At 39.5% G+C, this 22557-nt stretch overlaps 1 protein-coding gene across 6 annotated transcripts in view; it reads right to left on the bottom strand.

The window, feature by feature from the left end:
• Positions 1–22557, bottom strand: part of palld (palladin, cytoskeletal associated protein) — a 67610-nt gene that overhangs the window by 18449 nt on the left and 26604 nt on the right. For 4 of the 6 annotated variants that reach the window (XM_085448339.1, XM_085448342.1, XM_085448343.1 and 1 more), the window contains exons 4-11: positions 21806–21869; positions 21039–21156; positions 20897–20959; positions 17492–17633; positions 17339–17362; positions 16536–16655; positions 14165–14633; positions 12421–12456 (exon numbers count right to left, since the gene is read on the bottom strand). In XM_085448339.1, coding sequence (XP_085304465.1) covers positions 12421–12456; positions 14165–14633; positions 16536–16655; positions 17339–17362; positions 17492–17633; positions 20897–20959; positions 21039–21156; positions 21806–21869 — 1036 coding nt within the window. The remainder of the gene's footprint in view (positions 1–12420; positions 12457–14164; positions 14634–16535; positions 16656–17338; positions 17363–17491; positions 17634–20896; positions 20960–21038; positions 21157–21805; positions 21870–22557) is intronic. The other 2 variants (XM_085448340.1, XM_085448341.1) reach the window with 2 other exon arrangements.

Here is a 22557-nt window from a genome sequence, read left to right as displayed (position 1 = left end):
CACATAGATCTGGTTTCATTCACTGAAAGTATTCAGTGTAAAAAACAAAAACCTCTAATTTTTGTGGAATGAGTAATTTAAAAAAAAAAGAAAAAGGAATTGATCATTTCTATTTTTGTGAGTAGTCTATTTTTAGAGGCCGGTTGAGTCATGGTGTGTTGGTGGGAGGAAAGTAGGAGGCCGGTGATCCGGTCCAGTGTAGTGTTTTTGTGTCTGTTTCAAGTGTGCGTGCAATGATTGGGGAAAGGTCAGGCAGTTTTGTAAACCGTGTTATCTACAGCAGTCATTCAGTGTATATGTAAGATACTTTTATTGTGAAAGGAAGGGGAAGAAAAGACGTCATTTTTACAAATTCAGTTTTTTGGTAAGATTCACACTTCAATAGGGTGAAACTTTCCCAGTAACCCTCATCACACCCACAAACATGAAGACTGAATGTATGGTATTCTTAAATAAACCGCAAAATAGTTCAAACTAATCGAAAATAATCTGCTTAAAAAGAGTTTACAAGGAAATGTTAAAATATTTTTGTTAGCAGAGCTTTAGTTTTTAAATTAATTGAATCTATTTAATTTCAGTATTCCAGTTTACAGTGTGTTCTACTGTAGGTACAGATAGAAATGAGCACGGCCACAGTTCGTCTAACAAAAGGGATTTTTTTCTATAATTTTTAAGAGTTTTGCATATATTTTGTTCAGCAAGGCAGTTTTCACACAATAAAGCTGCTTTGAAAATCTTCTGAAACCCTTCACATCAGAGAGCTTTTAGATACAATGTATCAGTGTCACCTCAGCACTACGAAACCTGTTATTTCTAATGGCTTTTAGCAAAGTATCACCCAATCACTGTGTGAGGCTCTCGTGCACTGTGACCAGTAGCAACAAAGCAGTCCTAGCTGGGTGAGTAGGTACAAAATTCCAGTGCAGTGGCCAGCACAACATAAATTTTGGACCTTTTGCTCAACCTAGCAGTGCATAGTGTGTTTGCTTGTCTTCAGCATTCCTTCTGCTTGTCTATAAGTGAACAACACAGTGATGTAAACACCGTTGTATTTTTCCCAAAGCCATTTTCGTGGTTTTGGGTAAAATAAAATGAGATAATGAATCCCACATCTTTGGTTGGCATGGTTACCACTTTGTCTGTACAACATGTGTGGTATATACTTGCTACTTAAATACATCACTTACTTCTGCATTCTTACCTTAAATTTAATAATAATAATAATAATGGATACTTTATTGATCCCCATGGGGAAATTACTTGTTTTTTCTCTGCATTTGACCCATTCACTCAGTGAAGCAGTGGGCAGCCCACTAAGCAGGCGCCCGGGGAGCAGTGTGTAGGGACGGTACCTTGCTCAGGGGTACCTCAGGGTAGCCGTTAAGTGGATTCGAACCGCCGACCTTCCGATCATGGGGCGACCACTTTACCTAAATTTACACATTTCCTTATTTTTTGTTAGTGAACAGAGCATGAGAATGTCTAAAGCCTGTGTTAAACTAGCGGTCCCCAACCCCTGGGCCTCGGACTGGTACTGGTCCTTCAGTTGTTTGGTACTGGGCCGCGAGATTTGAGGCTAGGTGTGAAATTTATGGTTTTCAGGGTTTTTAATCGTTATTTTTTTATTGTTTATATCGTTAACTCGATTTCCCTGGGTCTTTTCCCGTGTGTTATGAATAAATTGTTTTTGGTACAGGTACTGGTTTTAATTTGTTGTATTTATCCGCAACACCTTACAGGTCGGTCCGTGAAAATATCGGACATAAACTGGTCCGTGGTGCAAAAAAGGTTGGGGACCGCTGTGTTAAACACAGACCTTAGCTTATTCAAAAACACCCGCTGACTTTGAGGTAAAGAAACTGAAAAAACAAACTCTCTTATTCATACAGCACCTTACTTGGAGAGGGTCTCCTTGTCCCTTCGAGGTACGAGTCATTCCCTGCGACTCAACTCATTGACACTTAGAAGCGAGTCAGAGTGGGCCTCGTCTGCTCTCAGTGTCGTTTTCTTGGTGACAGCAGTGTACACATTATCACACCCTCTAATTAACATCCACAAGTGGAAGTTGTGTGGTAGTCTAATTGAGAGTGTGTTTAAAGAGAGATACCGTGTATGCCACACATGAAGCCGCACTCACCACTTGCACCACCACCCGTAGTCAGGATCTAATCACAGGTTGATTGACCTCATCCGGAAACAATTCTTCTCTCCGAGTGTATGTATGTTGGGTAATGTGTATTTATCTGTTTGTTTCTCAGTGTTTAACGTACCAGGCTGCTCTTTCCTGGGAAACACACTCTGCTTTCTATGAGGGGGATCACTGAAGCCGCTTAGTTTCCATGCTGTCAACTCCCAAGCATACAGCCTGGGCTCTTGCTCTCCTCATCCCTCCATGTGTCCTTTCATCACTCCCTCCCCGTCTGCTCACCCCTCTCTCTCTGTCTTCCAGCTCCCTCTCTGTGTTATGAAGGTCAGCTCCCACAAGTCTCTTCCTTATTTGGAAAGTTTCTCCATTCCATGCAGGTCACTTTAGCGCAGCCGACCAATCCAGTGGTTTGTTAGTCTAGTGTCTCAGCCAATCCTGTGTCTCCCATGTCCTTTTAAGGGCTGCCCATCTCTCACTCTGGAGGCCCAATGTGAAATTATCTGCTTTCCTGCTCCCTTGTGTCTCTGGTGACTTCATTTCAGCTTTTATTCTGTTGCTCAAACCTCGTCCTGTCCCCGATGAGAACTAACTTTCTGTGTCTGTCTTTTTCCAGTTGCATGTAATCAAAAACCTCTGTGGCCAGCAGTCTCTAAAATAAAGGTATACATTAGAGCAGTGGTTCCCAGTTTTTTTCTGACATACAGAAGTCCTCAAAAGCCTCTTGATCACCATCACCTCTCAAGCTCAAATGTGGTTGTTTCAACTCATTTTAAACTCAACTCTGGAGCAATTGTAGCTTACTCTTACCTATTAGATTTGGCTTACTGTTAATCAGTTACAACAATTCACATCCTATTTAGACTATTAATCCACTACTTTTTGTTACTACTTTATTTAATAGCTACTAATTACGTTTATGTTTATCTACCTGTGACACTGGCTGGATGCTTTGTTAGGTATATCTGTTCAGTTGCTCAATAATGCTACTATCTACTTGGGTTATCACATGGCAGCAACTCAACAACAGTGCATTTACTGTAGGATTGTTGACACGGTCGTGATGACCTGTGGAAGATTCGGGATTTGAAAAAAAGAATATATCGTGTCAGTAGCAGTTATCTGGGCAAAAATACCTTGTGTATGTAAGAGATCAGAGGAGATCTGTTTCAAGCTGATAAGAAGGCAACAGCAGCTTAAATAACCACTCATTAAAAGGTCTGCAGGCAGCTAACAACAGGTAACTGAGGCTAACTTTCACACAAACTCAGCAAAAACGGATGACAGAACAGAAAAACGTGTACAATATTTTCTTGGAATATTTTCTCTGTACACTATGGATTGCAAAGCTCTAATCACCTCAGATGAGGTAGAAAACAGATTCACTTTTGGCAAATCATTTTTTAACAACTCTTTATCTAGGATGTTTAGCTAACATTTTGTTGTGTTTATTTAAACTTTTAGCTAACAGTTTTAGCAGTTAGCCATACTTTTAGCCACTTTCCAGTTTTTAATATGAATTTTATCTTTTTAAAATCTAGTATGTTTAGTTAACAGGTATTTGTTCTACTGTGCTTTTAGATATGTTAACATTTCTAGCCACGCTAGAATTTTAGCTCAATATTTCAACTTGTTTATTCAATTCAGTTTTATTTATATAGCTCCAAATCACAACAACAGTCACCTCAAGGCACTTTATGTTGTAAGGTAGACCCTACAATAATATATACAGAGAAAAAAACCCAACAATCATATGAACCCTCATGAGCAAGCACTTTGGCGACAGTGGGAAGGAAAAACTCCCTTTTAACAGTAAGAAACCTCGGCAGAACCAGACTCAGGGAGGGGCGTGGCCAATTACTGCGATCGGTTGGGGTGAGAGAAGGAAGACAGTTTATTCATGTTTAGATGTTGTACGCCATTACTGCACATTACTTATTCAAGATGTTAAGTTAGCAATTTAATTGGTTTATCACAAATTTTGGCTAATGATTTCTGACTTTAGTTTATAATTTAGCTAGTTTTTTCTAGCTAAAGTTACAAAATGATTTCATTAGCTAAGAGTGTCTAAATTTACATAATTATAAAATGTAAATTAGTTGATGCACTCGGTAAACTATTTTATTAATTTTATTTACTTTTGCCCATTATATTTATGTATTAATTATTAATTTTCCTTTCTATTTTCTACTGTGTGCCTGTTAATTTTGCAGGTCCACACAATCTTACAGTAAATTAAATTGTAACTTTTGATTTTCTTCAGTTTAGCTGAACTAATTTTGACACATACCCACTGACCACTGCAGAAGTACCCCAGCTTGTGAGTTACTGCTTTTTATCTAGTCAGTGCTTTAGATGTTTGATGACGAAGAACCACAAGCAAAGATGTCAGTGTGCAGCTAGTACCATATGTGGTTCTTTAACATAAATGTTTCCACCACTTTCCATAAACCACAAGCAACACCTCGACAAGAAAGTGATTGTTAATACTTCATTAGAGAGTTCATGACTTGCACCTCGTAAACACAAACACACTGCTGAGAGGAAGCTCTGAGTCACAGCACAGATATGCGACATATCCTGGCAGCCCTAGCTCCTTGCTCAGCAATGCAGCACGGACAGAATGTGAATCCTGGTTTAAAGTGAGAAGAGTGAGGTTTTTAAAATGAACAAATGCATAAAGAGTCAATGACGACCTGTTGTGACACAAGTTTATTCTGTGTGTGTTTCTGAGTCAGTTTAGTGAGAGACTAATGAGGACTACTGAAGAGACGTTTGTTTGTGTCTTTGGTTTATACCCTGTTTCCCTGGCAACAACCTCACTGGGGTTATAGCGGTTTGGCGCAACTACGGAAGTCATTTAATCTCAGAGGTATGATAATTATTTCAGTGGACATTGACCTTCGTATACTTTTTAGTCTATCGGCAAGAAATACGGGCTGCATTAAAGTATATTAGTCCATTCTAATTTTATAACTATAGAATTCTATAGTAAAATTCTATTACTGCAGTATGTAAGCATGTCCTGTAAGCACTCTGTTGATAACATGTATGTAATGTCTGCATTTTGAGGTGTCTTTTTTTGTTTGTTTGTTTCAGAAGGATAATGAACGAAACTGAGTACCTAAAGTTGTTCTATAGACGGTATAGAACAGATGGATGTAGCCACCATGACTGCTGTCTTGTACAAAGTAACCACCTACCAAAATAAATAAAAAAAATACTCAAACCAAAGTCCAAACTACTGTCTGTACCAAGCAGCAAGCCAAATAAATCCATTAAAAAAGCTTGAAAAGTCATCAACACCACAAACATCTTTAAGTTGTATTATGAGACTGCAACTGGCTAAAGCCATACACAGTATAAAACACTGATGTAGCCTCCAGGTTTAAAAAATGAAGCTAACACACAAGTGCCTTAAACCTGCTTTTTTTAATGGCCACCGGGGGGCGAGACTTGTAATTGCAAAAAGAGTTTTGGTCCTATTGAGATGTGCACATTGTTTGAGAGTTGTCCGCCATTTTGAATGTGTTACAACCCAGTGTTGGTCAAGTTACTTGAAAAAAGTAATCAGTAACTAATTACTGATTACTTCCTCAAAAAGGTAATCCTGTTACTTTACTGATTACTTATTTTCAAAAGTAATTAATTACTTAGTTACTTAGTTACTTTTTAAAAACATGATTTACAACCTGAATAGGTGATAAAGTGATAGGTCTTTCAGCCCTATTCCACTTTTTCTGCATAATCCATCATACAAAATGTAATTAAATGAAAAAGTCTCTTTTTAAAACTTGTTTTATTAGTTTTAATCTTTTAACTTTATGCATCAAGCAAAAATTTTATTATATGCAACATTCTCTGACTGGAAGAAAATAAAATATTTTTTGTGTTTACACTCACTCTTTCAAATAGATGCAAGTAAAACACAGCAGAAAATAAATAAAGTCAAAGACTCAGCGGTCCTGTTGCTCTATTTTCACCTGTAAAGCAGGAGTTGGGTAGGTGGGGGTTTGCCCTGGTGCAGGTGTGCTGCAGCGGTCAGTTCCGCGAGTTTCTCTGTGAATTTCCCATTACGTCGTTGCGCACTCGGTGCTTGCTCGGAAGTTTAGGGGTTTTTTTTCACTGTAAAAAGACGTTTTCTTCCCACGCACGATGGACACTAATGTTTTTGTCACTTTTTATGGAATCAAACTCAAAGTAAGGTCAGTACTTCCACGCTTTAAACGCTGCACGCTCATACTCTCTCCAGCACTCGATATATTATCCACTGTTAATCTGCACACAGCTGCTGCCACAAACGTCGCACTCGCTTACATCACTGTCACGAGACATTCTCGCAAAAAAAAAAAAAAGAAAAAAAAGAAGAAAAAAAAGAAAATCACAGTTTTAGTAACGCAGCGTGCTTACGGGAAAGTAACGGTAATCTAATTACCGTTTTTGCAATAGTAATCCCTTACTTTACTTGTTACTTGAAAAAAGTAATCGGATTACAGTAAACGCGTTACTGCTCATCTCTGTTACGACCACCGGTTACTTGGAAAAAAATGTGTATTCCCTGATTGGCTGTCAGTGGTTCATGGCTCTTGCTGGGTGAAATTGATTCACAAAGAAGTTGCTGTACCAAAAACCTCCTAGTGATTGCTTTGGTTGCTAGCAGACTGCCACAGTTGCGTGTAGTTTTTCATGACTGCTTGTAAACACTCGCTAACTACCAGCTGGGCAATGGACTTGGGCTTTAGCAATCATTTTCCTAGTGAAGGCAATCAAACCTCCACTAACCACTTACAACCTGTTGGAGAATGGTAATTTTTCCTTCACAACCAGTGCCTGTAAGATGGCCATGGACGGATCTCTATGCCTGTGTGATTGGGGACTTATTGACTTGATCACATGTCCAAAATGTCCAAAACAAATCAGGGTCAGATGATCAGTGATCATGCGTTTGCAAAACCTCAATAGTAGTCTATGAGAAACTGGTTTCATTATGAGAAAGAAGGATTATCTAGGGTCTGCTTTGACAATCACATGGTTTCCTTGTTTGTTACATCCAACTATGACACACCAAGATGGCTTCAAAACAGGACTTCAGAAACCAACTGGTGATGTCATATCTTTCATACTGTCTATGCCTGAGGAAATGCTGCCACACTCCTAACTTTAAGCTTTACAAGTATTTATATATAACTAAAAAGTTCACCTCCTTTAGAATTTAAATGCATAGCGAAATATCCACAGAGGCTAAAACCTTTTACTGTATCAGCCTTGAAAACATGCTTCATAGTTAAGCATTTTGAACGTGCGAGTCTGTGAGGATTGCTTCAACTGGCCATTAGAGGAGTTGCAGTTTTTGGCACTCCTTTTCTTGCTACATTTTTAAACCCTGGAGGCTGGTGCTTAGTAAAACTAGTCACTAGAATTCCTGTTGAAGTATACTCAAGTGAACTGTACAGAACATTCTTGTTAGTCTTAAGGAGGTTTAATTAATGTTGCCTTCATTTTTCAGCTGTTTTTTCTTGTGATATTCATGGTGTTTGGGACCACCCACCCTTTGTCTGTGTGTGTGTGTCTGTGTTAGGGTTGAAAAGTATTTGACTGTAATTGGAATTTTAGAATAATGACATGATCTGATTAGAATTTTTCAGACTTCTGTTATCCAAAAATAAATCTTATTAATATAACCATGATAAGCAATGATCGTGTGTGTGTGTGTGTGTGTGTGTGTGTGTGTGTGTGCGTGCATGCGTTAGGTCATGCCTTTTTACAGCCTGTATTGATCTACTTTCTTCATAAGGGAAACTTTTTACATACTGTCATCTGTGTAATTCCATTCAAATTTTCCACTTCCTCCCCTTTCCAGATTGATTGACCCCTGCTTTCATTATCCAGGCCACTTCTGCTTGCACTTAAAATATCAGTTCAAGACTCTTTATAATCAGGTGCTGTCACTGCTTACTCCATGTACAGTAAGTCTTTGGTCTGTTTAAAATCAAATACACAACTCGTGTTCCTCTTTCTTTCGCCCTCAGGCTTTGCACTAGCCACACACGCACTGCACATTATACAGTCAACCATTCATTATTACAGCATTTCTTTAACAAACCCACAAAAAAAAAAAAAAAAAAAAAAAGCCCGAAGCCCGAACCATTCTGAAACCTCTGCACAAACATCACGATCACTGTTGTGAGAAAAGTCTAAATTGAGGTCCTGCTAAGTGCCAAAGCTTGCCTGTTTTTCATCATACTGAGTAAAAATGAACATAATGTAGAGCTGTATATAAAAAAACAAATCCACAGCAGTACAGAGAGTTCAGCTCGCACGTACATAAGAAGCAGTTTGTGGAATAAAATCCATGCAAGAGAACAATTTTGACTGTCAAAGCCAATGCCTGGTCTTATGAACAAGAGATTAAGCTGTGGAATGGGTTTGGGGATAATTGTTACCTCTGCTACTCATGCTTGTTGTAACGCCCACCTAAACATTATGCGGTACCAACCTATAATATAATGCTTTGCCCTTAGTATCGTGGTCAACATCGTGGTGGTCACACCTTTTTAATGTTGCACTCTAGTGTCTCTTTCTGTGTCTTGGAGTCTTTCTTGGAGTATTTCAGAGTATGTAAGTCGTCGTGTCATATGTAGATTGTTAAATAACTTGTACATCAAAAGTAGGTATCGAAACTGCAGCTTCCCTTTGTTACTTACCAGATCCCTTAAGACAGCAAAGTGAGGAGAGAGGATGACAACTCAGCCCCTCAGCAATTTACCGCTGTTTGGCTAGCATCAGTCTTTGAGAATCATACTATTGATTTTTGCCAAAGGTGTCTCCAGACCATACTACCATCAACGCCAAACACACATTTGCTTGTAACTACACTTGCATGGTCATAAGGTCACAAGTAAAAAAGATAATGTAAAGCTCTCAAGCATGTCTTTGATATAAAGAGATGTTTAGGACGTAAAGAAGTCTGAAAGTAAAGTCTTCCCTCTATCCACTGGGTCACAGAAAAACTAGCAAGCAAACAAAATCAGAAGGTTTAAGGGAAACATAACGATCAGCATGATTTGGTAGGGATAAGTAACATAAGTGTGCTTATTTTCAAGCATGTTTAATACTAACTTTGTATTTGGTTGCTCTTCTAGTTTTTGACTATTGATTAGATGTGAATAATATTTTATGGAAGAATAAGTATTCATAAATAAGTTAATGGGGAATATTCGGTCCATCCAGGACTGATTATAGTCAAACGAATGTGGGTATTTTCTTCAGTGGTAAAATATACAGTAGTATGGCTCTGTTTTGGGACCTCCCTGCCCTTTCATACCGAGTACTGACAAGGAACATTGAAGTTGGATTGCAAAATAGCTTGCAGATGAAGAGCAAGTTAAAGTAAAATAATCTGCACAATGTGATGTTTTTCGGGAGTAAGTCCAGAAGGTGTAAGTATAAATATAGAAGGCAAACAGCTGAGCCATCACCTGATGTGAGATAGCTGAAACCTGCTGGGACTGTGAGTGCAGCTTGACTTCATAGCCTTCATAAACTAATACAACCTCTGCGAAGATTTCATGTATCACGGTGTGACGATAACTTTTTCTTTTATGAGGTGTCTCAATAGACAAGCATGAACCTTTACCTGTAGGCGTATAAAGAAAACCAACCCTGGATACCAGCAACACTGACACGTCATCTGCTAATACATGTGCACGCATCTGGATTAGAGCACACAGATTTACAAGCTTAAGGTGTTACTCCGCCAGTCTGTCATGAAAGCACTTTACAGGTTGTCACGCGTTCACAGTTAAACCCTGCAGAACAGGTGAGACAATAACTCTTCCCATGATGGCCCTGTCCATATGTTTAGATGCAACAGATGTCTCACTGGCACGCAGTATTCCTCAACTGTTTAAGCTCTATATTTAAGGGCCTGCTATGGGAACTATGGTTTATTTCCCAGACAAGCACACACAATCAAATGAGCTCCAATGCCAAGAGAACTTTGGGTTGCCTTAAATAACAAATGTGCTTGAAGCAAAAGGTCACATTAACTAAACATTTTTACATTGTATGCTTAATCCTTAAAACAGTTTATAAAAAGACAAACAAAAAACTGTCCGTACATGTTTGTTGCTTGTTCTTTTATCCTGCTTGCAGTAGTCTGAAAATATCACATCCATCAAATTCACTAAGTACTAAAGCACATAAATCAGCCATAATTCATGTCATTGTGTAGTACCGTTAGATGTAAAAAAGCTGAATTCCAGATGCAGTGAGATAGTGTTTCTAGCTTGCTATCCATCACTTCACTGCCTTGTGGTAAAGAACTTTGCTTTCCATTCAAACACGAACCTTGGTTCAGATCTACCCAGACAATCTGGGCCTCTCCCCTGAGAATTTCCTATAATTCTTAATGCTGATGTCTGGCATCAACACCGGACATCAAACCCAAATGCCTACCAACCCAGCTCGCTGTTCCTTCAGCAGAGAGAAACAGCAGGTCTGTTTTCACAGCTCGGGTCTCCTGCAATCCCGCCTGCCTGCCAAGTCACACAGCGACTTCCTACATCTCATCAGCCCAGTATTATTAAAGCAAAAGTCATCCCTTACACAGGCTTCCAGTATGTTGTTCCTGTGATTTAGAACGTTTTATTTTAGATTTATGAATATGCTCTTTTCATTTGAAATAAACTCTAGCGATTTGCGATTATCTAGCAGCTGTTCTCTGCTCGATAATAGCCAGTGCTGTGAAAACACTGCATTTTTGGGAGCTATTTGCATGCACGACTTTCAGTAGTAAAAGCTTAAATGCACATAACTCCAGAAAACTAATGACGTAGCATGAAAGCAAGTAAGTCTAGACACTTATCCTTTAAGCTAACTAAACTGCTCACTCTGATAATTAAAGTCAATCCACACTGATCCTCACTGCCTTTGTGTACATACAATAAAACAAAAGCTATTTCACGATAAAACCTTATTTTAAATATACAAGACGTTAGTGTAAGAGTTTCCACACTGTGTCTGTCTGCTAACAAAGTGGTTTGTTGGAAAGTCTTATGTAAAAAAAACCTTCTGTAAAAAACAAACCCAAAAGTAATTAAAGCAGCAAAGTGGGATTACTTTTTAAAGTTGCTGCATTGCAGAATATTGCAGAGTATCTCAGACTACATGGACACTGAACAAACAGGACCTGATGAACTGAATGAAAAGCCCTGGGTGCTTTAAGCTGAGAGTGGTCAACCTCTGTTTATAGAGGCCATTTGAGGAAACGGTCTGGCAGAAAGATGACCTTTGGCTAATGGCATGGCTGCTGGTTTTACTGTGTAATTACAGATTTTAAAGGGGAGAGGGCAGGAGAGGGGTGGCTTACACTGCCTCACAGTTGGGAATTGATTGTTTCTAGTGGCGTACTTGTGATGTTATTGTGGAAAAACTCACAGAGAACCAACTTTGCTGATATGCTGCTAGTTGAAGAAATCCCACACATTTGTTAGAAATGTAACCCTCGTACACAAAGTTGCTGTACATTATGTTATACAAATTAGATTTGGAAGCTAAAGTCAGTATCATTGTCATTGGTATCTATAATATTAATCTCATATTCGTTTAGGAAAGAAATTTAAATGGAATGTAATGCCCGTTATAATCAAAACCTAAAATTCAATATGAATCATTTAACAGGATCTTCTGTTCCCATCAAGGTTTGAACCATTTTGGACAACAACCAGTTAGCTTACAACTAACTTGCTCTTGTCCCTGTAGCAGTGGTTGATGTTAGAATGATTTAGCCCTATGATTTTTGGCTTCTTTCTGGGTCTTTATGAGTCCAGTGGTGCTATTTTGGGGGCTTTTTTTTTTTTTTACCCTGGGATTAGTTTTGATGTGTGTTTAGGTTGGAGGGATAACACCAGATCTTATAACCCTTAGTGGGATGGTCTGTGAGGCTTCCATCAAAGGGTTGTAAGGCCCTTTAGCCTTTTGCAATTCAGTGGTAATATTTTGCTGATTGTTCGGACTTCTGTTTTTTCTTTGTTGATAATAAATGGTAAAGTTTTTTGAAACTACTCAACTCGTTTTGGTTTTATTGGATGTCTTTCTGTAGGGTTGTAACATCATTTCGTGGCTTTTCTGGGACTGTCTGACTTGCTGATGTGAAGTTTTAATGAGTTTGATTTCTTGTGTGTCTACTATCGCTTTGCCTCTTTCATAGTTAAATTTACAAGGTCTACAGAACATGTGGCACAGCTCTACAGCATCGTCCTCATAGTCATATTTACCTGTAATTTTCTGCCTCCTCCACTATACTCTCAGCTCTGGAAGCACAGAATTAACAAGTCATAACATTTACATGAACACCAGATAGGAGCAGGTATCAAATCCAGCACACATGCAGTGAAACTGGACTGTGCAATGCAGGAATCAAGCTTTACTGCACTGTAATCAAACTGTAGACCACATGCAGACAGACATAAGCCACATCAATGCCACACTTAACCATCTGCTGTGGTTTTCATATACCAAATTAACTGTTTTATTTATATTTATATATATATATATATATTTGTTTGTTGCAAATCACCTTGTGGCTAACAGTTGGCATATAGTGGACATCCAGTCCGAGACCCAACAATGTATTTACCGAACTGCATATGTATGTCAACCAATGGTTTTCATTGGTAGTATCTTCAATGTCTCATCTCAAAATTGAGAACTGCTTTTGGCCGTTTATCTTACAAGAGGCTGAATTTCATTCACATCTGTTGGTGTTGTTCACCACATTTCCCCTTAACTTTTACCAGAACTAAAAAGATGAAATATTGCAGGTCAAATAAAACTAAAGAACATTGTGAGGGCCCTTTTCGGTAAAACCAAAGTTCTGGCTGTACAGCATCTATCCATTAAACAGAAGAAGGTCAAGCAATTTAAGTTTGGTTTTTTTTGGTTTTTTACATATACTATTTCACTTTGTTATTTGTTATGTCATGTGTACAGCACTTTGTTTTCAGCTGAGAGTTGTTTTGAAAGTTCTATATAAATAAATTGCTTGCTTGCTTGGTGTAGTACCTTCCTTGACAACCATACATAATTTCAGTTAAACCTTTCAGTTTTAAAGTTCCAGTACATGATAATTCAAGGATCATTTAGGTCATTAACTGGATTTCACTAGTGTCTTTCTGAAATTTGGAACCAATTCAATGCATCTGCAGGCTAGCCTGGGAGATCCGGGGCAGAAGGATCACTATGGTGATATAGGAAACCCAGTGGATTACCAGTATATGTTTCATTCAGTCTTTAAGAATCATCGGTGTCTGTGTAAAGTCTAATTAAAGTCCAATATTTGTTAAGTTCAGTGGACCAAACTGCCATCTTTAAAATAATTTCATTAGGATAACTCTAATGTGAATATGAAACAATACCAGTGTGGCACCCTGGAAGCATGAAGGGAGTGCTAACCACAGCTTCCCTGCTTTTAGGACAAAGGTGGAGTTTTGTTACATGTCCAAAAAAGAAATGCATCTGCTAGGTGGGTAAAACCCATGCACAAAAGGCTTGTTAACTGCAGACAAAACACAGGACTTTTGAAAATAAAGCCATACCCTGTCCAGCCCTTATCTAATAACCATGACATCCTACCTGATCCCTACAGAGCTGTCAGAAAGGTGCTCAGGAAAAAACACTATACTCTGTCCTGGGCTGGGCGTGCAGTGCGAGGTCAGACAGAAACAATAAGAGCCATCCAGCAAATGCCACTCTGATCTGTTTACAGGCACAGACAGACAGCAGCTCCCAGACTCACCCTGGCACACACGATGCCACACATAAAGGCAGAGGAATGCTTTTGTTCTGAAAAGGCCCGGGAGTCCCCCTTTAACCCTCCTGACAAAACCGAGACTCAACACTATCATTCCCACCACACCTCAGACGATCATCCAAGTCTGTCTCCCTCCCTCCAGCAAGCCCCTTGCTGCTGAGTAGCATACACCGTAGGCACAAACACATGTGGACAGGACCGATACTTACAGCTTTGGTTTAGGTTTGGTAGGCAGCGGAGGCCCGTCTTTCCCAGGGGATGGAGACAGCTTGCCTGGTGCTGGGCATGAATCTGGTATCACAGGGGCTGGACTTTGAACTGGCATAGAGATATCTGTTGTGGGATCAGACTGTGGCAGAGGTGGCGGTGGGGGCGGTAGTGTGGTCTCTTTAGGAAGGCTTGGAGGTGATGGTGGATGCAGGGCTTGGCCATTTTGCACAGATTCTTTCCCTTTGTCCTCCATCTCTGTGCTCATCTGTACTGGAGGCATAGCTGACACACTGGGCCAGATCTCCAGCTCCTTGATCTGGAGAGTCTCAGCGCTGGGCTGAGGCAGCGTCTTGGGTGGCAGCTCCAGGAGGCTGATCTCGGTGGGTGGGGGAGGAGGAGGGAAGGCTGATGCATCCTCAAACCCTGAGCTATCACCAGACATGCCATTACTGGATGAGTCCTCAGCTGCTGAGGGAAACAAACAAGAAGAAGGTGGATTTTTGTTTTTTAACTTTAATGTTTAGTTTTTCTTCTAGCCATCACAGACCTTATAAAGATCACACACACACACACACACACACACACACACATACACTGCATCACTGCATATCTGATCTGAAGCAGCAGCTGGGTCCAGTCAGTTCAGTCTGATGCAATTCCTGTTTATTCAGCCTTTGCTTTAAACTGTGCGGTGAGTCCCATTCTGTACATACACAGTTCTGTCTGTGAGCATGCACACAGAAATATTTGTGTCCCGCTCCACTCACAAATTTCACCTTTCCCTCACATGCGACATAACAACAATACACACAAAAGAAGACAGTGATCTTCTAAAGACCTACCATGGCAGCTTTTATTAATGAATGTAAACTGTAAGACCTCAGGGGAACTACTGGACTATCAGTGCTAGTGCAAAGAGCCAGAACTGACTCCTTTGCCAGATTTCCTCTGTTTTGGAAAACTTCATCTTTATTTAATTTTATCTTTTGAAAAACAAGGATATTGGCGTAACTGTTTAAAGCCTATTAACCCTCTGAGGTCTAACTCATCAAGGTATTGAAACATTTTATTTTTACTGTTCTCCAAAGAACAATTAAAAACAGGATAGGGTTACAGTCATCTAGGTATGATTCAGACCTCACAGTGTTAAAGCCCAATAAGGAGAATATAGGCCATCACCAATGGATTTCTCAGAAATCAACCATGATTAAGATGCTTGCCAGCAAGTTCTGTTACTAAAGCCTGAAAAACAAAGTCTGGCAGCACGACAGCACCCAGAACCTGAAACTAGAATCATTGAAAGCAAACAAGTTAGAGACCAAAAAGTCTGGCCTTCAAAATTGCCAGGACACATGTAGGAAATTAGTTATTAACTCTGAAATTCCTCCGGATTTGGGGGATTTTCATGTGACTTCAACAATGGATAATACTGAAACCACAACTTAAGACAAGGATGTCAAACTGTCTTTGGTTTATGAGCCACATACTCCCCAATTTAATTCCAAATGGGCTGGATCAGTAAAACCAGTGAATTATAACATTTTTTAAATCATTTTTTTCTTTCTTTCTGTGTAGAGAAGCTTGAGTAAATTCTGAAAACATTAACAATCAGTGAAGCATCCGTTTACGAAACATGAGACGTCTTAAGAAAAATAAGTCCATTTTCAACTGTAAGTTTCAGTTTTTCCACGTTCAGTCATTCTACTGTCATCGCAAAGAAACGCTATTGTTGTGAATAAAAGAAATGCATCTGCACGGCTCCTTGGCTTAACCAATCTGTGGTATGGCGGGTGATCAGTAATGTCTTAGTTACAAACAGAGCCGTAAAAGTGACAATGATTCAGACCTTTGGCTCGAACAAAATTAAGAGTTCTGAAAACCAGTCTCATGATATCATCCATTCCAACATCTCGCAACACAAAGCTTCCTGCAGATACAGTAGAAAAATCCAAACTGATTCAGTTCTACAATAATATTGCACAATGCAAGGTTGCGCAGTGGACCAGATGTAGATTGTTGGTTCTTGCTGAGAGGCCGTATGTTGTGACAGCTTTTTGCCTAACCCATATGTTTTGGAGATGGGGAACAATGTAGTCTTTTGAATTTTCCCCCTGGTCATCGAACATACTGGGATGGATTTGGCACCTTATGGTTTACATTGCATGACCAGTTACTGAACCTGAAAAATATAAGTCCGGTAAGCAACCAAGCCAGAGATAAAATGGTCTAGTTTTTAATGTAGCTGGTTATTGAGTCTTTGACTTTATGTGGGGAATTAATATGAGACTCCAACATCTCAAGGCACTTCTATATTTGCCTCATTGGCTTGTTAATATGCTGATAATGTTGTTCAGTCTGTTTCAGACGTACCTGGGGTAACGGTGAGTTGGGCTGTGCTGCTAACAGAGCCATAAAGATTGGAGGCAGTGCAGCAAAACAGACCTCCGTCCTCTGGAAAGGCCTCGGCAATAACGAGGGTGCAGATCTCCTCTAAAAAAACAAATAAACCACACCTCTGAAAAAAGTACATTTTTGATGATTAAGAGAGTTGAAGCTGAGAGACAGAATAAACACAGGCGTGAGACACTGAGACTTGACTTGTTGTGACTTGATTTGTTTGTGATGAGCAGAGTGACACGTTGACACTTGATTTGTTTGTAATGAAACATAATAGAGATATCAATATGGGGATGAATTACATACACAGAAGCGTGATGATTGACATGTCACGTAGACTGATGAATCACTATTCAGACACAGGGAGAAGATGAATAAGCACAGACGTAACTATTAATGAAGAACAGCCAGACACGAGTGCAGATGTTCAGGGATGTCTGAGTGATTCAAAGCCAGAAAGACGCACCTGAAATGACCCCTGAGTCACACAGGTGGAAAATATCTGACATAAATTAGTGTGTGTCATTGTTTATGTGTTGGAGTTAGCAGATGATGGGGCTTCAGGGACTCCCTGTGACTGCAGCAGATGCAATAATGAGTGTTGTGTCAGATTTATTGACTTGTGATCTTCTGTAGTTATGACCTAGGCTGCAGTTCAGCTTGAGTCTCCAGCCAAAGTTTATAATCCATTGCTAAATTTAACCACTGACTGCGGCTGGGAACATGAAAGCAGAGTAATTGATAGAGTAGTTCTTGGAGGAACTGAGGTGACATACCTGGCTCAGCTGCAGATCGAGGCTCTAATTTACAGCAAATAACAGACAGAGAGGAAGAGAACAAAGACATTATGATTATTAATGGATGTGAAATCAGTTTAATTCTAAAATCTAAAAATGCCTTAGCTACAACAGTTTGCTCAATTGTCTCACTTTTCTGGAGAATACGAAAATCAGGAGAGTCCTGGATCTCGTTTCCCTGGCGGTACCATCGGACCTGCAGAGGAGGACTTCCACGAACCCTGCACTCCAGAACCACTACCTGGCCCTCAGATGCCTGGGCATCCTGCAGGAGCTGCACACAGGAAGGAATGATAAGCCAAAACATAATGGAAAAAATAAGAGAGAGATCATGAGAAAAAGGAGCGAGTAATAGGTGACAAGTACAGAAGAAGGAGAAAGATGGCATGGCAGTAGCTTATATGCAAACAGCAAAGTGGATGAACTTAAGCTACAAGGCTATCAAAAAAATAAAAGCTTATTTTCACAGGACTTCCACTTTAGCAAACCAGGAGTCCCCTTTAATTGGCTCCATCTGGTCCCTTCGTTTTGTGCCTCAGGCAATCAGATAATGTACCTTAATCTGGCTGTTTACTCCATATATTTCATCTTTAGTCTAAAATGAGCATCCGTTTCCTTCCAAATAGCTGTCACCAAGTGCCGAGACTTAAAACGAGCTTAGATCACTTTGTCAAAATTGATGAAATTATTTCTTAAATATTTGGACACTGACAAACCGAATGTCCTTAAACAAAAGTCATTGTTTCCAACATCTGTTAATCATCATTGATATGGATGTGCACTGGAAGTTTTTGAAGCAGGATTTTTATCACATCACCCAACAATTACGTGATGGTTTTTGCTTCATAAATAATCTCAGTTCAAAATAATCCAAATGCATTTTATACTGGCCTTGGTGCAGCCATTTATTCTATCCGCTGCCTGTTACAACTTGTTTTAGCTCCCTTCACCCTCACTTTAAGCCAACTCGTCTCTGATTGGCTGCTCCTAATAGACATAAAATTTGAACAGTGGGTGGGCGGGGCTTCAGGGCAGCCAGAGTCCATGACGATATCTGCTCTCACTGATCATACAGAACAAAGAGGAGTAGGAAAAAAACATCCTGCTGTCTCACAGGGATTACTTGTGCAAACTCTGACCTCAATACTTGGAATTTTGGCCATTATAACACTCCTCATTTATAGAAAAGAAAGGCCTAACAGCTCCCTTTTAAGTTGGCTAACATAAGCTAGTACTTTATTAGTATAGCTTTTCTTATAACAGAATAAATTACACTCTTTGTTTGTTAATTATTAACCCGTCTAATATTTTCAGTTGTTTTAAGTTTGGTATAAATCGGGGATTTCAAGCTAATTTTAGTTCCTGAGTCAAAGCCCATTAAATCAAGTGACCCTAACCAGTAAAAACATTGCAATAAAATGTAGCTTTATTTTAGTGTGAGTAAGAAGAAATAAACAGTGCCTGTTAATGAACCATCCATTCACGATAAGTAATTGTAATATCAACAGTACGTTAGGTTAGGTGTGCACTGGAGTTCACAGTGAATCTACAAAATAGTTTTTTCAAACTAAAAAAAATTAAATAATTTGACAAGATCCAGAAAATATTTTTAACTTTTTATGCATTAAGTGCATATGCACATGTATGTGTGCTTTAAGGGGGATTAAACCCCCCACATGGGTGCTCTTTATTTCCCAGTTGGAGACCCTCCACTTTACAAATGACCACCTCTGTCCAATTAATCACACCACAGCTTATCAAGTTGCAGAAGTTAAGAAAAAACACATCCTTATGAGAGCTGAGGTAAAATCCACGGTGACATGGACTGCTACATCCCTCAACAGGAGGCACTCAGTGTCAGTGTGGATAAATGTGCCTCTCACTGTGTTTCTGGGCATACTTTGAGAAGAGCATGGGTTGAATGTACATCATGGGTGTGTGGGTGTATGGGTGCGCTGTAAGGGTGACATCACAGTGCTGACTTCACTACAGGCAAACATCCTCTCATCGAGATGATTAAAGCTTGCTATAGTTTTGAAAGGAGGCTGGGTGCGGGGGTGAAGAAAAACAAGTGACTTTTTGTAATGAAGTGCAAAATGATTTAGAGACTGACTGGCTCAATGAGAGTGAAAGAGACCTGACCCTTGTGGGTTTGGCGGGCATGTTTGAAGCCTCAACTCGTCTCATTCCTGCCATCACATGACCCACAGCCTGAGGAAAAGAGGGAGATGAGGGCTGTTGGAGGAGTGCTGAAGAGTCTGAGTTGGAAAAGGACGTCCTGGAGCCTGAAGAGGAGGAGCTCCCATCAAAGTCTATGTTTTATCTGACCCGCACTGCTGAAAGCCACAGCACTGCATGCTGTTATTATGGGAAGACAAAGAGTCTGAGGACAATGTTTAACAGGTTCTGTGTTTGTATGTGTACATGCATTGCATGCATGATGAATTGCATGTATCCTTTTTATGGTTTGGGTAACAATTCCCTTGTTCTTTTTAAAGGAAATCTTCATGGTATTGCATTCAAATATGTCAGACAATGGCAGGCTTCTAATTTTGCCACAGCAGCAATGAGTTAAAAACAGTGCTTTATGTATAGACTGTACATAAAAGATAGACATAGAAACCATGATGTCACCCATTGTTTTGTAAAGTAAAGTTCTGGGGCCTCTACTTTAGCCTTGTGGTTGTCGTCTTGATGTTTTTTTGGAGCCAGACATGACGTATATGGACGAGATTTCAGAGTTATTAGCTAAACTTGGCATGCTTGGTTAGTGAGCTGCATCCCCAAACTATACAGGTACACCTGCAAATTAATGATGAATATCATATAAATAAAATCATTTCACTCACCAAGACCTGAGCACAGACTTCTTGGATGTGCTGTTAGTATAATTAATCACACACGAAGCCACAATGGTTGTCAGATAATTGTATTAAAAGTGCTTCAGGGTAACCAACACCACAAATGTTACCTAAACTTCCAGTTCAGTGACTCACATCAGTAACTAGCAACAGTATCGACAGCAACATAAAGCTCCCAAGCCTTTAGTAATGGTTAACTTTAAGTCTCAAAGCAATTCAGTAAGGGTAAAAAATTAATTAAAAAAGCTACTTTGGCTGGTTCCTTGCCTCAAGAGTTCACCACAGTGGGTACCTCTATATATTTAATTTTGACTTTATTTAATTTTACATCAGATGCCCTTCCTGTTTAAACTCCAAAAGAAATTTGTGTTTCAGTCTAGCATTGAAGAAGCAACCTTTCACTTGTCAAGCAAATATGTGTGTACTACACTGAAAAAAACATAACCTTTTGAGAGAAATTAGCTATAGCTCGCTAAACTGCCTCAAGTGGCCATTCAAGAAATTGCAGTTTTTAGCACTTCTACCCTGGCTTCATTTTTCAGTCCCAGAGGTTATTGGTTATTGTTGTGGTTGATTATTGATGGGGTTTTTTAGCAGTCACACATGTTCATGATGTTTGCCATGTCTACTTACGTTTTGTGTAAAGTATGTTACACAAAAGTGTATGCACACTTACCTTGGTGAACAGAGGAGGGCCTGAGACTTCACCAGCATAGAGTGATGAAACTGGGCTCTGCATCTAGAAGACAACACACATTTACTTTTCCAAACAGATGAAGTTATTTAAAGAAACGGAAAGAGAAAGAAAGATGTTTTACCCGCTGTGGAGGCTGAGACAAGGACTGCACCAGGGTGGTGCGATGAGGTAGCACCTCAGGGGTTTTGGGTGAAGATGAGCGTATTGTTAGGGACATCGAAGTAGTCTTCTTCTGGACTCTAAAACAAGGAAAAACACAAACAAAAACTTATTTCTAGAAAGAAAAAAAAGAGCAACTTCAAAACTCTGTACGCTTTTATTTAAAATATAATGCTTGAAGGAAAATTGCCTCCACAGCAATTAAGATGATATCAGTGATCTTGGCTTCAGTGGGTAAACATTAATGGAAACAGAAACGAATATCAGGAAACAGTCCAGATGCAGGGAGATTTATACATAAGATAATGATGAAAAACATTTAGAAAAAGTGAAAGGACTCAGGGACTGCAAAAAATGCCCTATTGTAAAAATGGAATTGGAATTTCATGCCCAAAATGTCATTAAATTAATACATATTTTTCACGATTGGAGAGGAAATTGAATAAAACTAAAAGTTAAAGTCTCATGAATTAAAAAGTTTAACATTTGGAAATAAGTAAGAGACCAAACATCTCAGGTGATTTCCCCACTGTATTAACCCTCCCCAGGTCATTACTGTGATTGCTGACTATGTTCTGGGTCAGACTGTTGGCTAGCCTTTTTAGGACCCAGTTAACTAGGAGCAGGCAGCAGACTTGATTAGTCACTCAAGGGCTCGGTTAGCCTGTTGGATAGTTCAAGGTTCACTGGGTCATAGTGTCAAAGGTAGTTGTGCAGGAATATACATACTGAGGCATGGCTCCTGATCTAGACTTCGATGCACCTTCTCCTTCTGAGTCTGATGACGACGCCCCTGCAGTGGAACACAATCAGAAGCTGCTGTGGTTTATGTGCTACAGAACATTATATAGGCCATTTATTTCCAATTAGCTTAACAGATTTACTGTTTTTAAATATGCAACTCTATACAATAAAATTATGACTAAGTGTTTCTCAAATCCGGTTTTGTGGAAGAAGGAAGTATTGGCTTTGTAATCTAAATTTTTGCTAGAGTTTAGTCACAAGTGTAAATGACTGCAAGGCTTACATTTATGGTGTTAAGATGAACACTGTCCCAGCTTCAAACCCTTTTTCAGAAAATATAATTTATCTTCATGCAGTTTCTTCATCTCTTCTACCTTCATCTCTCCCTATCCGTATCCTTCTCTGCCACACCAACCCTCTGCATGGCCATCTTCACTACATCCACAATTCTTCTCTGTTGGTTCCTCTTTTCCTTCCACTTGGCAGCTCCCTCTTCACCATTCTTTGTCTTCTATATCCACTATCCTTTCTCTGCACACGTCCAAATGATCTCAACCTTGCCTCTGCACCTTTGTCTCCAAACCATTCAACCTGAGGCATTCTTGTGATGTACTCACTTGTGATCCGGTCCATCCGGGTCATGCTCAGTAAAATCTTAGCACCTTCAGATCCACTTCCAGGTCCACTTTCTGACATTTTGTTAGTGCCACTGTTTTCAAACCATACATAATAGCAGG

This window comes from Copadichromis virginalis, linkage group LG23, assembly GCF_057382275.1.
Source record: "Copadichromis virginalis isolate Kocher_CV1m ecotype Utaka linkage group LG23, C_Virginalis_male_GT1.1, whole genome shotgun sequence".
Lineage (NCBI taxonomy): Eukaryota > Metazoa > Chordata > Actinopteri > Cichliformes > Cichlidae > Copadichromis > Copadichromis virginalis.
This window is presented reverse-complemented; position numbering and strand designations above follow the sequence as displayed.